Below are 16,461 nucleotides of genomic sequence, written 5' to 3'. Positions count from 1 at the left end.
GGATCGGCGCTGCTGGTGTTGTTAGATCTCACAGCAGCGTTTGATGTGGTCGACCACGACCCTTTTGACCCACCGCCTGGCCGTTTCCGGGGTGCGGGGTACCGTCCTTCAATGGATTGCCTCGTTTCTCCGGGACCGGAGTCAACAACCGGAGGTGCCCGCTTCATTGCGGTGTGCCTCAGGGAGCCGCCATTGTCCCCGCTGTTATTTAACATCTATATGCGACCCTTTGCTCAGCTGGTAATGGGAGCTTTGGGCTGGAGTGCCATCAGTATGCTGATGATACCCAGCTCATTCTGTCGATGGAGGGGGGAGCAGGCACCGCCCCTGCAGCTCTACAGCATTGTTTGGAGGCGGTTGCTGGTTGGTTGATGCAGAGCAGGTTAAAACTGAATCCAGCAAAGACGGAAATCCTTTTCATTAGGTCGCCGGGGCGGAGGGTTTCCAGCCGGCGTGGGTCTCATTGGCACCGGCCCCCTCGGTTCAAGAAGCCTGAGGGGTCCACCTGGATTCGCTCTCTTTCTATGGAGACCCAGGTGGCCCATGTAACCTGGTTGCGTTTTCCATCTTCACCGCTGCTGGCCCTTCCTCTCCCAGGCAGACCTGGCCACAGTGATTCATGCAACGGTCACCTCCAGATTAGACTATTGCACCGGGCCTCACCTTGAGGCTGATCCGGAAATTGAAACTGGTCCAGCGTGCGGCGGCTCGTTTGCTCACGGCGGTGCCTCTAGAGATCACATCACTTCCGTGCCGTCTGCACTGGCTTCCCGGTTGAATTACGAATCGTCTTCAAGGTATTGGTGTTAAGTTTTAAGGCCTTACGTACGGGTCTGGGACCCTCGTACCTCAGGGACCGTCTGGCCCCATATGTCTCACGTCGGTCTCTGCGTTCGGCAGAGGCCAATTTACTGGAGATCCTGCCCCTCTATGATGCGGCTGGTTTCACCTTCAGGGCCAGGGCTTTTACGGCCCTGGCCCTGCCTGGTGGAATGCTCTCCCTCAAACCGGGCCCTGGATACATGAGTTCCGCGAGGGCCTGTAAGACTGAGTTATTCCGCTTTGGGCTTTTGGGGAGGCCGGCTGCTGATAAGTCTATTAACAACTAAGATCCTCATTGTCTCATAGGGAGTTGAGGGAGTTAATGGCTGAACGCCATCTGTTTTAACTGAGTATGAATTAGGAACGCTGCTTTTAACTGTTATGAATTTTTAGTATTTTATCCTGTTATCCGCTTTTATTGTGATGTAAACCGCCCTGAGCCCTTTGGGGGAGGGCGGTATAAAAGTGGAACCAATAAATAAATAAATAAATAAATAAATAAATAAATAAATTGCTGTGTTCCATAGTACACGGAATGTTTTGGGCCAGGGCAGCGCTTAGAAACAAATCCGTAATGTTCCTTCGAGGCTATTTTCTTAAGCGGAAGTATGCTACTTCCTCTTCCTGCAAACCACCATAGAACTTCAGTAACTAAAAAGGCATGCTATGTTTGGTTCAAGGAAGAGTACAGCTCTTATTTTAAGTACAGTGGAACCTCAGTTTTCATCGATTTTTTCAGTGAAAAATTTGTCTCGGTTTTCATCGATTTGCAGTAAGGTGCAGGGGTTTGTGGAGAAAAATCACCCGGACAAAGATGTTGCAGGCCCTGTCTGCAACTTGTTTAATGACAATGTCTTGCCCCATTTCAGACAAATCTTAAAGAGGCGTCAAAAACAGACCTCTTTGGACAGCTTTCTGGTGTGACATTGGTCCACTGGCTGTGAAGCTGGTCCTAGTGTTATTGTTTGTTACTGTTTTCAGCATGAGACACTATGTTTATTCACCCAAAAATGTGTTTTTGGTATGTTTTTTGGAGTGCCTAGAACGGATTAATTGGATTTACATTGATTCCTATGGAAAAGTTTGCCTCGGTTTTCATGGATTCTTTTCGGACGGTTTACCACCGAAAACCAAGGTTCCACTGTATAGAAAAGTTCAACTTGCATGACATTCGCCATAAGATGCATTATAAAAATCAGCACCGTAAGCAAGGATTTGTGCTTGTGCTGGTCTATTCCTAATGAGCTAAATTGAATACAAAAATCAAAGGTTCAACAGGTTTTATCGGCAACTGGGCCTCCTTATGATCTTTTGATTCATTAGAGTGACCAGCCCATCTCCCCCTGTCCTCAAGGATCTCAAGGCCATGAAAGAATTGCATTCACATCAGGCTATCAGCTTCTTTTATTAAGTGGAATCTCTGAACAAAGAGCTACAGAGGCTGCCTGGTCCCTTTAATGTTATTGGAAACAGACCAAAAGCAGAGACCAGAGTGAGGACAGACAAGCTGATTCCTTCTCCCCATGGAGTTTTCTCGTTTAATTTACCTGTAAGGAAAAATACACAGGAGTCTTGTGGCATTTTAAAAGCCATAAAGACTGTATATATTCCAGCCAAAGCGTTCATGAACAAAAGTCAGATGCAGGGTTTGGTGGGCATACATTTCACATAGACATTTTGCCCTGTGCTGCCTTCATTTCATGGCCTCCTGTCACTGGGTTTTTTTTTCCATATAAAATGTCTAGCGACAAAAGAAGTTGCCCGCCAAAATCAATGTTGGAACAAAATCTGGTTATTTAAAGTGACCAGACTGCTGCTTACTTCTGTGGCAACAAACAAGGGAACCCAAGAAGGCCCTAAGAATGAAGAACTTCTTCCATCCTATTTCAAGATATGCCAAGAAAGACTACGAGCTGGGAATGTGACAGTAATAAGTCACATGTTACTGACCCCTACTTGAAAATGCAGATTCAATCAGCATATTGCTGAACTGCGCCAGGCTTATCTGGAGGAAGCATTGGTCCTGGATCCCTTGAAATCCAGTTTCCGTGGGGGCCAAGGGGTAGAGATGGCTCTGACCACCCTCACAGAGGACATTCAGTCACCTGGACCAGGGTGGTGGTGCTGTTGTTGTAAGACTTAGCAGCGTTCGACTTGGTTAACCATGACATTCTGACCAACCGCCTTGTCTGTGCTGGGATTTCTGGGCCCTCCAGTGACTGTGCTCATTCCTTCAAGACGGAGGACAGAGAACCTCTGCCCACCACAAGCTGCTGTATGGCATCCCACAAGGGTCTATTTCAGGGGTCTGCAACCCACGGCTCTCCAGATGTTCATGAACTACAATTGGCCATGCTGGCAGGAGCTGATGGGATTCGTAGTCCATGAACATCTGGAGAGCCGTGGGTTGCAGACCCATGGTCTATTTCCTCACCAACATTAACATCTATATGCGCCCTCTTTCTGGGTTGATCCAGGGGTTTGGACTGGGATGTCATCAGTATGCTAACGACACCCAGTTATAGCTGATGATAGTTATCTGGATGCTGCTCAGATGAACTGATCAGTTGTTTAAGGACTGTGATGGATGAAAGAGAGCCAACTGGAGTTAAATCCAGCAAAGACACAAGCCCTATGGCTGAGCCAAGGAGGGCAGGTTGGAGTTAGTTGTGCCATCAACGGTGTAGGTATGTTCCTTGATATCTCCTTGTTGATGGAAGATCAGGTGAATCACACTTTCCGTGTGACATTTTACCATCTTCACCAAGTGAACCAATTGTCCCAAACCAACTTAACCACAGTGATCCACACAACGGCCACCTTACTAACTCCCTCCCAGGCAGGCCTCCCTTGGGCCTCCTCTGGAAACTTCATTTCGTCCAGAATGCAACTGTGAGGATCCTCATTGGAACCTCATAGCAGACATAACATTAAACCTGTGGTCCACCAGTTACATTGGCTGCAGGTAGAAGACTGGGTCAAGTTCAAGTGATAACAAAGCCCTAAACAGTTTAGGACTAGCATACCCATAGGACCTATTATGTCCTTGAAGGATGCTTTGAACATTGACTGAAAATTTGCTTGCGGTCCCTGGCCCAAAGGAAGTCCAGCTTGCCTCAACCAGAGTCAGGGCCAGGCCCCAACCTGCTGGAATACTCTTGTGGTATGAGACCAGGGCCCTGCAGGATCTTATGCAATCCACAGAGCTGCTCCACCGGGTGTATGGTTAAGGAAGCAACTGCTACCATCTTTGGCCTTCCCTTTCCTCTGATCCATCAAAGTAATTCTGGGCTTTTGTTGCCATTGGATAATTCTGTTACAGTTTTAATCTATTTAATAAACAATATCGCTATTGTTTTTATGTAGAATTGTAATGCTTGTATTTTGGCTCGTTGGAAACTGAGTCCAAAAGGGGAGGACCAGTATAGAAGTCAAATAAATAAATGTGCCAAGGTGCCTTGTGTTGCAATATCTTAAATTGCTAATTAATGTATTTTGAAGTTTTTGTCAGCTGCTTTGAGCACATTAAAAAGCAGCTTACTTACATAGCAAATAAATGAATAAATTTGTCTGGGGCCATTCCAAACAGGGCAACAAGCAGAAAGAACCACAGCATCTGTTTTGCAGACACTTGTACCTCAAGTCCAACCGTATTTTTAAGACTGTTGCTTTAAAAACAAAATATATCTGCTGAATCAGTACACACAAAAACCAGCTGTAAAGTTATTTATTGAGTCAATGTTAAACATTTACATCACTTTGGCAAATTCCTTACATAGGTTTGGGGGGTGGTCTCGGTGCAGCACCCTAGAAAGAAAAAAATAGGATGTGATTAGTTTAGCCTCTGACGTCTAGAAAAAACAACAGCAGCTTTATTAATGAAGGCAAAAAGCACTGAGTGCATAATACAAGGAAGGGGCAACCTGGAGAGTTGGCCTTGCCCTCTTGGAGTCACCTTGGCCTTCTGAGTCAGGCACTAACTAAATTTTGTGGATGTCACTTTATAAAAGCACCGTGTTGCATGACTGGCATTATAAGAACCACCACCCAAGCTACCTGTTCAGACATGACCTTTCTCAGGTTCAGTAATTCATTGAGAAGCAATTGTGTAACATCGAAGGGTCTACTTTCCAACGCTCAATCCAGCCTTTCTCCTTGTATACTATGGTTCTTTTTAGATTGATCACCAATTTGGGGTAGACGATACAAGTGTTAAGACTAGTATCGAGGAGACCTAGGTTCAAATCTCTATTCATGCCATGGAAGCTTGCTGGGTAATTCTGGGCCAGTCATACTTTCTCAGTCTAACCTACCTTGCAGGATTGTTGTGAAGATAAAAAGGAGTATGCTTTGAGTCCCCACTGGAGAGGAAGGCAATGTACAGATGAAGTACATAAATAAATAGGATTGGAATCCTGCAGACATCCATTTTGTCCTAACTGTAAAGCATCAAATCTAGAGATGTAATGGTTACCCCCAGGATTACTCCTTACACGATCTAAAATTATGTTGATCAAGGACAGGGGTAGGGAACCTTTAACACTCAAAGAGCCATTTGGACCCGTTTTCCACGGGAAAAGAAAACACTTGGAGCCGCAAATAATTTTTGACATTTAAAATAAAGATAACACTGTATATATTGGGCTTTTTAACCTTTTACTCCACTCATTCTGAGAAGCGCATGGATGCACCCACCCTGCTGCCTGCAGGGTGGACAAGGATGGGGCCAGCGGCTCGGCCTTGCTGGCCGCCGGGAAAGCGCCTGCCCTGCTCGAACAAGGCAGGCGAGAGGGGAAGCCCGCGGCGCTGCCCAGCCGGCTGCGGGCAATTGGTGCACCCGCCCTGCTGCCTGCAGGGCAGGCAAGGATGAAGCCGGCGGCTCGGCCTCACCAGCCACCGGGAAAGCACCCGCCCCGCTCCAACGGGGCGGGCGAGAGGGGAAGCGCGCGGCCCAGCCAGCTGCGGGCAATTGGTGAAAAGGATGAAGCCGGTGGCTCGGCCCATGGAGCCGCAGTGTAAAGGCAGAAGAGCCGCATGCGGCTCTCGAGCCGCAGGTTCCCTACCCCTGATCAAGGACATGGCCTTGGTGTATTGCGGCTTTGCTAATATGTTTAAATTTGAGACCACAATCAAGAGTTTCAGTGTTGATGGCTTTCCATCTGCTATATATATATATATTTAAAAAATGAATCTCAGATTTCAGTTTCCTCAGAATACTGGCTCCTTTTAGAAGTCATACGTGCTGTAGGACTGATTAAACTCGACAACTTCGTCCTTAGAGCACTGCATCTGCCCAAAACATAGTTCTCCAGTTAAGTGCAACCATGTGTATATTTTTGATGAGCAAGATGACAATATACTTACTGCAGGCCTGAACCGGGGTGGAGGGGTACGGTCCTTCCGGGCCTCCCGGGAACGGTTCCTCACTACCTTGCTGTGGATGGCACAGCTGACACAGTAATGAAGCTTCACATAGAGCTTGGGCAGAACATATGCTGAAAAGAAACGAAGAGGCACTTCTGTGAAACAAATCCTTCTTTCTATAGTATACCAGCAAAACTCAAGTCACACATATTTGGGTAGAATTTGGACAGCCTTGGATTCCTTTGAGCTCCCTTTCCAAAGGGAGAACAAGATATAGATGGAAAGAAACCCACAGGAAGAATAAAAGTAGGAGGCGGCCAGAGGCAACTGGTACATGGCTGAACAGTTAATTCTAGCAGAATACTGAACACATCTCACTTAGAAGCTTTCACAAATAATGGGATATATTCTTCTATCACAAAGACAATTTCAGAAGAAAAGTTTGGATTTATATCCTGCTTTTGTCAACTGTAAGAAGTCTTACAAATGGCTAACAAGCAGCTTACAAACGTCTTCCCTTCCTCTTCCCACAACAGACACTTAGTGAGGTAGACAGGGCTGAGAAAGTTCTGAAAGAACTGTGACTGACCCAAGGTCGCCCAGCAGGCTTCAAGTGGAGGAGTGAGGAATCAAACCAGGTTCACCAGATTAGTGTGGTGGCTCTTAACCACTACACCATGTTGGCTTCTCTAGAGTCTCTAAAAGTAAAAAAGGATCCCATTGCCCACAAAAACTGGGTATTCAGTGTTTGTTTATTGCTAGAATAAAACTTTTCAATCAAACACTGGCTTGAAGCTTTCATCTTTTCTGGCTTACATTTTGAATGCTGCTCTTTTCCTTCTCCTAGAAGCTGAATAAAGTGTTGACAGCATTATCGACCAATACAGCAGAGGGGACGACACACAGGATCAACATTTTAACTCAAAACCTCTCTGAAGAAAAATTCACCAACAAGAACACGAAGAATGATGAACAGAGCACTCATGTTTCTAGATTCTATTCTGAGAAAGACGTCAGTGAAATGGGCTAAAACCTCTTACATCATATTCCGGAGTTAGACTGTTTTAAAGATTCATTTCAGAGAAGAAAATGCAAGGGAGAACTAATGGCAACCTTCGCTTAATCCCTTCATTTTATAACCATAACCTTTCAGAAGAATTTCCAATGAATTAAAAGGCCTGGTAAAGTGGTATACCTATAAGACTTACAATCAAAGACACTGGCTTCAGAGATATCTCGGACTGCAGCTGCTTCAACAATGTTTCGGATGACAAACTTCTTAATGGCCTTGTCCTTTGGGACGCAGCGAGCACAATTGGTGCAGCGGATAGGTTGGACATGGCCCCTGCCCTTTTTGGCACGGCCGTTGTTCCTTCTCTTCTTGGTCTGTTTAGAGGAGCAAAAATTTACAAGGCACATGATGAACAAAGTTATTTTAATACTTTACCATGACATTTTGAGCCACCTGAAGAAAACTGTGCTACCTGACCATAATCACAGACATAAAATAAAAATGTTTCTATTCTGTCCATCAGCACAGGCACAAAATAAAAATGATTCTACTCCTAGAAGGCCTTCATTATGGCTGAAGAAATATGATTACAGCTTTCTAGGTTTAGGTAAGGTAGGTTTGCATCTAACAAACCTACCCGCAAAACCATTCAAAACTACACTGATCAGTATGCTTTCAGGTTTGCAAAAATATCCTGTTTTCTTTTGCCACTCAGTGATTGCTTACTTTAGTGGTTCCACAATGTGAAAAATCATATACCGTATATACTCGTGCATTAAGTCGAGTTTTTCGACCCTTTTTTTGGCTGAAAAATGCCCCCCTCGACTTATACGCAAGTCAGTGACTCCCCCCCCCTTACTTTAACAAATGGAGGAGACTTGAGAAGAGGCCTGCTTCCAGGCTGAAACGGCCTGCTGGGAACTACATTTCCTAGGAGACCCTGGGAAATGTAGTTCCCACCAAGTCGTTTGAAGCCTGGAAGGGAACACAGGCAGCAGGCCTTTTCTCAAGCCTCCTCCATTTGTTAAAGTTAGTGGGGGGCAGGGAACCCCCTCTGCCCCAGGGAAAAGGCGGCTGCCTTCTCCCTGGGGCAGAGGGGGAATGGCGGCGGCACCCTGCTCTGTGTCGCTGGCTGCTACATTTCCCACCCTTGACTTATACACAAGTCAATAAGTTTTCCCAGTTTTTTTGTGGTAAAACTAGGTGCCTCGACTTATACTCGGATCGACTTATACATGAGTATATACGGTATTTCTACAGGGTCATCAGCTAACATTGAAAGCAGAACCAAAGAGTAAATCTGGTATAATTTCAAAGTGCAATTTAACACCGTTTCTTTTTAGACTGATAACCAGTTTGGGGTAGAGGTTAAAAGCTTTTACTTCAGACAGTAGTAAAAGCAAAATGATGTCCACAGGAACCACACCACCCTGAGCCTTTGGGGAGGGCGGTATATAAATATAATAAATAAATAAACTTCCATGTAACTGCTAAACTAATAATTTGACCATGGCATTTTATGCACATTACCTTCCCAATAACTGTGCGCAGAAAGGTCAGCATTATCCCTGTTACATTGCCAAGGGGACAGCTCAGGCTTAGAAAATGGTTTGCTTAAAGCCACAAACTGAGATTGTGACAGAGGCAAGATTTCAAGGCACTGGGAAGACCATAGCTCATTCCCACTGTCACTACTCTTATACCAATTCTAATGAGTGAAAAAAAAACCCCTGAAGCTTCTATATACCTTTGCTAAAAACAACAGAAAACTGCCACCATCCTCCTGCCTGAGAGGTCCCTGAGCACAGACATTTACTATGCTACCAAACAAACGTGAACAGGCACAAGCGTAAATGGATTTTTGAATTCTATCAATGGCAATAAGCCTTTATGCCCTGCAACTTATGTAAGCAGCCACAACCCAAAACAGGAAACTAAGTGAGAGAACCTGCTTGAAATGCAGAAGATCGCAGGTTCAAGCCCCAGCATCTCCAATTAGGAAAGAACCAGGCAATAGGCCATGTGAAAGACCTTGGTCAGTATTATTCACTCTGACTGGCAGCAGCTTTCAAGGATCTCTGATTCAGTATAAGGCAGCTGTCTACATGTCCCTTTGCCTCACCCATTAGGGTTCTTATTATGCCTTAAGAAAATCTAGAACCCATTCACATGTGGATCATACTTCTTTGAAATCAAATTCTATTTGGGCATTATTTTTATCTTTACCCAGAAAAGAGATAAAGGGGTAAAGCAGATAACACATTACAAACTGATATATAAATACAAAGAACATTTCTGTTTTAAACAGAGCCAATTACATGCAAACTACCTAATTTGTTACATACATTGTTCAGAGGTTGGGGCAAGCAGGGAGAGGATGCATTTTTGTTTGGTATTATAAAGTAGAACAGTGGTTGTTTTTTTCTTTCTCTCCCCTCTGAAGTATATCACTGATTTTTTTTGAGGGGGGGTGTTATGGCCTTATAAAGCTATGAGTAAAACTGTCTTCATTGAGTCCCTTCATATTTGTCCAGGAATTATTTTACCTAAGTAGTAGCACACCTGCACTGAAAAATTATTACTGTGTCACAACAACTGACCAAATAAAATGGGAGACTGGCAGGATATAAAAGTAAAATTTAAATAAATAAATATAATGACTAAAAACAACCTTTATATGAGACAAGGAATGTACTGTGCTGGCCGTAAATATAAAAGTTTTGGGTAATTTAGTCCTAATGGAGAAGCAATCCTCCAGGGGGGCCCTACTCGCGAGTAAAGCTTTTCCTACAACCAGCTTTGCCTCAGTTTCTCTGACTGGGTTTGGGATCCAACGGCCACCTTTGTTCATCAATACGGAGATGAAGGGCGTGGTGGTTTTTTAAAACTGCTACAAGGTCGAGGCCTAGACGCAGGCACCTGGCCGGCCATTTTCAGGAAAGGAACTGCCGCGCCAGCCCTTTGACCTGACTGAGCGCCGTCGCCATTCGCCTGAATGGGCGATCACAGGACAGGGCAGGGCGAGGTTTACATCCGGGGCTTTAACCGATTGCCGCACTAAAAACCGCAGCAAAAGCTCGAGCAAAGCGGCATGCAATTACGAGGCCCGAGAAGGAACAGGTTTTCCTTTACAATTTCTAATGGTGGGAAGAAAAGGTGAATCGAGCCTATTTCACACACCCCACCCCACAAAATGAAATGATGCAGAAATTGAGACGGCCCCCCCCCCCCCCCCCCCCCCCGCAAGGCGCAATGGTTTCGCCCCCTCCCAGCCCCTTCGGAACGCCGCAGCCTCGCCCGCGCGATGCCCACCATTTCGACGCTGAGGAGTGGAAAAAAGATCCGGCTTCTGCATCTCCCTTGTTATATAGCTGTCCTCCGCCAGGCGGAACCGGTTTACCACATTTCCTGTCACACGGCGGTCGCTGTGCTGAAGAAAGAAACGCCGCAGCGCGAGGGGAGAGAGATCCATTTCGGTGTTTTGCTTTCCTTTGCATAGGATAAAAGACTGGGTTCGGGATTTTCTTCCCACACCGAGCATGCACAGGGGAGATGGTGTTCTTTTCAGAGGGGTTATTTTTCCTTCGCTGCGGAAGGTTTTTAAACAACAAAAGGGGTTATTCACCAGGTGTCTCCCAGAATGCACCGAGGAAGGCTTACGTTACGCAATTACGCCATGGAAGAGCTTGCTGGGAGTTGTGGTCTTTTTTATCAGCCGGAAGGAATTTGCTGCTGTCGTGTCTGTAGAGCACATGGCTGTGATATCACCTGCTCAGCAACAGGCCGCCGTCGATGTTTATTAGACCCCGGGGACTTTGAGCTTTAGATTTTTTTTTCATAGTTAAGCCTCACGACCTTTATAATGTTTGTCCTTCCTCTCTTCTTGCATACTCCCTACAGCAGCAGCAGCAGCAGCAGCGAGCTTTTGAAACCTAATAGTGCAACCCCAAAGTCTTTGGTGGCCTTACATAGTAGCTCCGACGTTTGCGCTGGAAGGTACTCAAGAACAGCATTTATTTATTTATTTATTTCTTAGACTTTTATACCGCCCTATCCCCGAGGGGCTCCGGGCGGTGTACAACATGTACACATAATACAACATAAGATGGCTAAAACCTTTAAAAGCAGCGATAAAAACAATGGAAGCTGAATCTAATAAATATAATACAATAAATACCAGTATAAATATGAGTGGCGTCCAGCAACTCCATTTTCAAAGTCCTCTCCCCAAGAGAGGGATGGCGAGTCCTGTTAGATGACAAGCGGCCCAGGTGTAAGGGGCCAAAAGAAGGGGGGGGGGCATTCTTGATTAATCTTTTCTGTATTGATTTTTCACCTGTAGATTTTCCATTCTTATGTGAACTTCCCAAGTATTACAAGAAGTGTGCGCAGCACATTGATTGACAAGTGATGCCAGTGACCTGTTATAAATTACTCTTCCCCCCAATAACAGTGCATCCTAGAACAAACTTTAGTCGCCTTGGTAAGCAGACTATAAATAATGTAAACAGATAAACAAACTAGAACATCAGTGGCAGTGTCTCAGCACCAAAACTCAGGGAGATTTGCCTGCTCCTTCTGTTGCCGTTTTCCACCAGCAAGCAAAGTTTTTTTTTCCAAGAGGCATTACCTCAGGGAACCACCCTTCCTGCCTGTCTTCAATTGTCTTTTTAATGTACATTTAAATAGTTCTTAATTGTTCAATTATGTGTTTTTGCTTCATTTTAATGGTTTTTAAGATTTATTTTTTAATCTATTAGCTGCCTTGGTGGCCCTGAGGAGAGAGAAAGGTGGTGTGTGTGTTTGTAAATAATAATAAAAACAAGTATCTGTATAAAAACCTAAAAGACTAAGTAAATTCCAGAAAGATAAACGTAATCCCCTGTGTATGCACCGGGTCAATACTGACCCATGGGATAAAATCACTAGGCAGACTGAGTTTACAGGGTGGACTAATTCAGGTCTAGGACTTCTGAGGAAATGATGGCCTGACCAGCAGCAACTGTGAAGTAGTCTGAAGCTTATCTCACCATAGGACAGTGATGGCGAACCTATGGCACGGGTGCCAGAGGTGGCACTCAGAGCCCTTTCTGTGGGCACGCGTGCACAAAGTTCATCATGTGGGGGGGGGGGTGGAAAATCACCCCCCCACACACAAACATCTAGGTTGGCCTGGGCATGATCCTTTACCTGGGAGTAAGCTCAGTTGCTGGCAATGGGGCTTGCTTCTGAGTAAACCCTCCTAGGGTCATGATTCACCCATTCGAAGCATTGCACGGTTGCTTTACCAAGCTAACTCCTGAGTAACACATGCCTTAGAGCCAACCATTTTTGCCATGTTGACACTTTGCAATAAATAAGTGGGTTTTGGGTTGCGATTTGGGCACTCGGTCTCGAAAAGGTTCGCCATCACTGCCATAGGACATGAGAACATCTGTATAGAAGGAATGTTTGGCTTTCTTCTCTCTCTCTGGAAGAGGGAGACCAGATTAGGCAGGTGAATCCCACAAATCTCATGAAGAGGGAACTGTGGGTTTCATTGTAAGAGCAACTTTTTAAGGCTAGCCTCCCTTTTTTATGTTTTTATTTTATTTCCTTTAACATTGACTTTCTCTTTTGATAACTGACAATTTGGCGGTGGATAAAACATTTTTAATTCTTCTTATTGGATTGTCTATCAGAGATAAGATTTAAAGACTTGCTTGACAATCTGATGATTTGCAATCGTTCTCAGCAATTATAACTATCTGCCAATTTGCAGAGATAAGAGAACAGAATTCTATAATGGCTTCCCAGGAAACATAAAGCTTTGTTTATAAAGAAGAGAAGAAACAAAGTGAGTAGAGCAGCCATATTTGCCTCCATATTGGGAAGGGAGTATCACGCTGGGGGCAAATACTTGTTTTTCAGAAACTCCAGTTAGCCTCAAACTAATTTTTCCAGTGCCTGCTTGAACAATGAACTAATTTTAGGCATAGAGCCTTTGACAAAAAACTAAAAAAGTTGAATTTATTATACTTCAAACAGCCTGAAGACATTCCCCCCACCCCACCCTTTCTGCAAACAAAATACTTTTCTTTCACTTTTTTCCCTTTTGCCTCGTAGGGCTCTTAAACAGGGTGTTTTAAATAAAGACTAAACAGAAGGACCCAAAAGAATCACTCAAGATATAATGTGATTTTTATGGATTATATAACTTTTAGAAGGGGGACCTTTAGTCGTGGCAGCTGAAGTGTAGTCAGTAAAACATACTTGAGAATGGAGGCCTACTGAAAATGACTGAACATGAGATGGGTGACATCTGCTGGTTCAATATTGCAACAGCAGGAAAATGGTAAAATTGGAAATTGAATATGATGATCTTTATCTTGGATGATCTTGAAAAGAACCTGCAGTTGTTGTTATTTGTTTTCTTCGTCATGTATTGCTTTTACACCTTTTCCTGGAGCACTGGCCCTTTTCCAAAATTTATTATTACTAATTTTTGTATTGTATATTAATACTAATACGTGAACATGCTATTTTTATCATTATTTTTCCTGTCCCTATTGTATTTGTTTTTATTATAGTTTTTATTTCAATGAACCCATATTTCCATGACTGTTTCCCTTCTCTTTATTGGCTTCTACTTACATTTTATATTCTTATTTTTTATGTTCCTCTGATAATTGTTAATTATTTAGGAAGTAATGGAACTGAGGAAACTAAGAAATTAGCCGTGCAATCCAAAGGGGAGGCTGAAGTTGCATTGGAAGCGGCATGACCCCAGTGCCGGTGACACTTCCACCAGAGGAGCAGCAGTGGCGTGGGAGGTTAAGAGCTCGTGTATCTAATCTGGAGGAACCGGGTTTGATTCCCAGCTCTGCCGCCTGAGCTGTGGAGGCTTATCTAGGGAATTCAGATTAGCCTGTAAACTCCCACACACACCAGCTGGGTGACCTTGGGCTAATCACAGCTCTTCGGAGCTCTCTCAGCCCCACCTACCTCACAGGGTGTTTGTTGTGAGGGGGGAAGGGCATGGAGATTGTGAGCCCCTTTGAGTCTCCTGCAGGAGAGAAAGGGGGGATATAAATCCAAACTCTTCTTCTTTTTCTTCAGTACCACACAAAGTTGCATGAACGGCAGCACAGAGGCACTTACCTCGGTGGCAGGGCGCCATGCAATTCCTCAGCACCTGAATCTGTATGTTTGCCCCCATGCTGTTGCTTTTGCACCACTGGGGTCCCTTCCGCACAACACAGGCAGAATGGGTTGCAGTTGGGATAAAGCAACCTGCTTTCCTGTTTTCCCGTTCGCATGCCTCGGTGCAGGCAGCGAACAGAGCCCGTGGAACCAATGCGGGTTGCCATTGCAGCTTCACATGGATGCATAGGTTTTTTTGTCACCTCCCTCCCTCTGCTGTGTAGCTGCGTGGTCAGGCAAGCATGGAGCCCCACAGCCATGCTGCTGTCCCTGGAACCCTGCGTGGCTACGCAGTGGAGAGGTGGGACCTCTACAAACACTGGGAAGCACAGCCTATTAAAGTGCTTCCCTGCCAGCTGTCTGCTCGCCAGTGGCTGCAACACGAGGTCAAACAAAAGAATCGCGGATAGCATGATTCTTGAAAAACCCGGGTTGGGGGGAAAACATGGGGCGGACTCGCATTAGGAGTGGGATCCATGTGAAGTTCCTCCCTCAAAAAAACACACACCCCCATTCCCTAGCCTGCATTTATTGGCCTGTGTGGAAGGGGCCTGAGACCTGTACCAGTGTAAAAGGGAATGTTACTGGGGTGGAGCTGACTTTCGTCTGCTCCCAATGTAGTTTTGGCCCAGGAACGCCCCTTTTTGCAGCACAGACTGTGCTGTTGATTACTTCTTTAGAAGCAGCACCTTGGCACCATTGCTAGCCGCCACTCTACTGCCCTCCCCTTTGGGTTGGGCTGTAAGTTGATAACTAATTAGTGGATTGTTTGAGTTAACTGGAATATTTGAACAATCTAGAGGAATTTCACAGCCTCTCTAAGAATTTCGGGGTGACATTCAGCATACTTCTTTACTGTTTGTGAACTTTGTGAACAGCATACTGTTTGTGAACTTTGGGGTGACATGCAGCATATTTTCTCACAGCCTGTCTGTGGACTGACAGGTTGGTTTTTGCATATTGTGCAGCAGCTTTCTGTAGTTGTCTTTTTCTAATGCAATGTGTAAATCGCTTTCTGTGTTTAATTCCTCTTCTCCCTTTAGCGGTTTCAGCAGAAGGAACAGGTTTGTATGCGTTGAAGGCGGTGTTAGAATACAGTTGGCGCACCATTGGATCAATTGTGCTTGTTGTTTGGTGGGCATTAGCAGAACTTGTCGATGCGACAAATGGAGTTAGGGCTTCAAAGTGCCCTTCATTAAAATGTCCTGTGAAACGAAGCTATATATATAAACGTGAAATACCACTCACTGACTGACTCATCAAAAGAACTCAAAAACTATTGAAAATACCATGTTGAAGGACATGAAACTAGTGGCTTGTAACTGTCACCCTTAGAATGTTTGTGCAGATGGCCAGAGTTGAATAGTAAATATCTAATAAGTCGAGTGGAAGTGAATATTTTGGAAAATCCTTTCTTAGCGAGCATCTGAAGCACATAACGAACCGGTGTGCCAAATTTCAGCTTTGTAGTTTCAGTGGTTTTTTAGTTCTTTTGATCAGTGAGTGAGTGAGTGAGTGGTATTTCGCGTTTATTTATACAGATACACAATGACAATGCCCATTCCAAGTGGCAGTGAAAGAAGTGCAGACATTCCAAGACCTACCAATGTTTGCTGAGGAAAAGGAGGGATTTTGATTTAAGACAAATTTTACAAAGGAAAATAAAGTATTGCTGGATAATTCCATTTACTTATGGAAGTTCCTTTATCCTAGGGCAAAAGAATAATCACCACAGTAGGACAAGCCAAAATACTAGTAAAAGAATTATTAACTAAGAACAAACCCAAGGAATTTGAGAGAGAACCTGACAGAACTAGAATTATTTATTTATTTATTATTTATATCACTATGAAGACGAAGAGGAGTTTGGATTTATATCCCCCCTTTCTCTCCTGTAGGGAGACTCAAAGGGGCTTACAAACTCCTTTCTCTCCCCCCTTCACAACAAACGCACTGTGAGGTAGGTGGGGCTGAGAGAGCTCTGAAGAACTGTGAGTAGCCCAAGGTCACCCAGCTGGCATGTGTGGGAGTGCACAGGCTAATCTGGTTCACCGGATAAGCTTCCACAGCTCAAAAGGCAC

At 44.6% G+C, this 16,461-nt stretch overlaps 1 protein-coding gene across 1 annotated transcript; it reads right to left on the bottom strand.

Annotated features, from left to right (window-relative positions):
- Positions 1–4,533: 4,533 nt before the first annotated feature.
- Positions 4,534–10,633, bottom strand: RPS26 (ribosomal protein S26). The gene is made up of 4 exons (XM_048491745.1): positions 10,511–10,633; positions 7,395–7,572; positions 6,187–6,317; positions 4,534–4,629 (listed from the first exon to the last, which is right to left on the bottom strand). Exons 1-4 carry the CDS (start codon positions 10,511–10,513, stop codon positions 4,594–4,596), a joined length of 348 nt encoding a protein of 115 aa, XP_048347702.1. The 5' UTR covers positions 10,514–10,633; the 3' UTR covers positions 4,534–4,593.
- Between the last annotated feature and the right edge of the window lie 5,828 nt (positions 10,634–16,461).

Source organism: Sphaerodactylus townsendi, linkage group LG03, assembly GCF_021028975.2.
Source record: "Sphaerodactylus townsendi isolate TG3544 linkage group LG03, MPM_Stown_v2.3, whole genome shotgun sequence".
In the NCBI taxonomy this organism is placed as follows: Eukaryota; Metazoa; Chordata; class Lepidosauria; order Squamata; family Sphaerodactylidae; genus Sphaerodactylus; species Sphaerodactylus townsendi.
The sequence above is the reverse complement of the archived record's forward strand: the minus strand, read 5'-3'. Positions and strand labels throughout refer to the sequence as shown.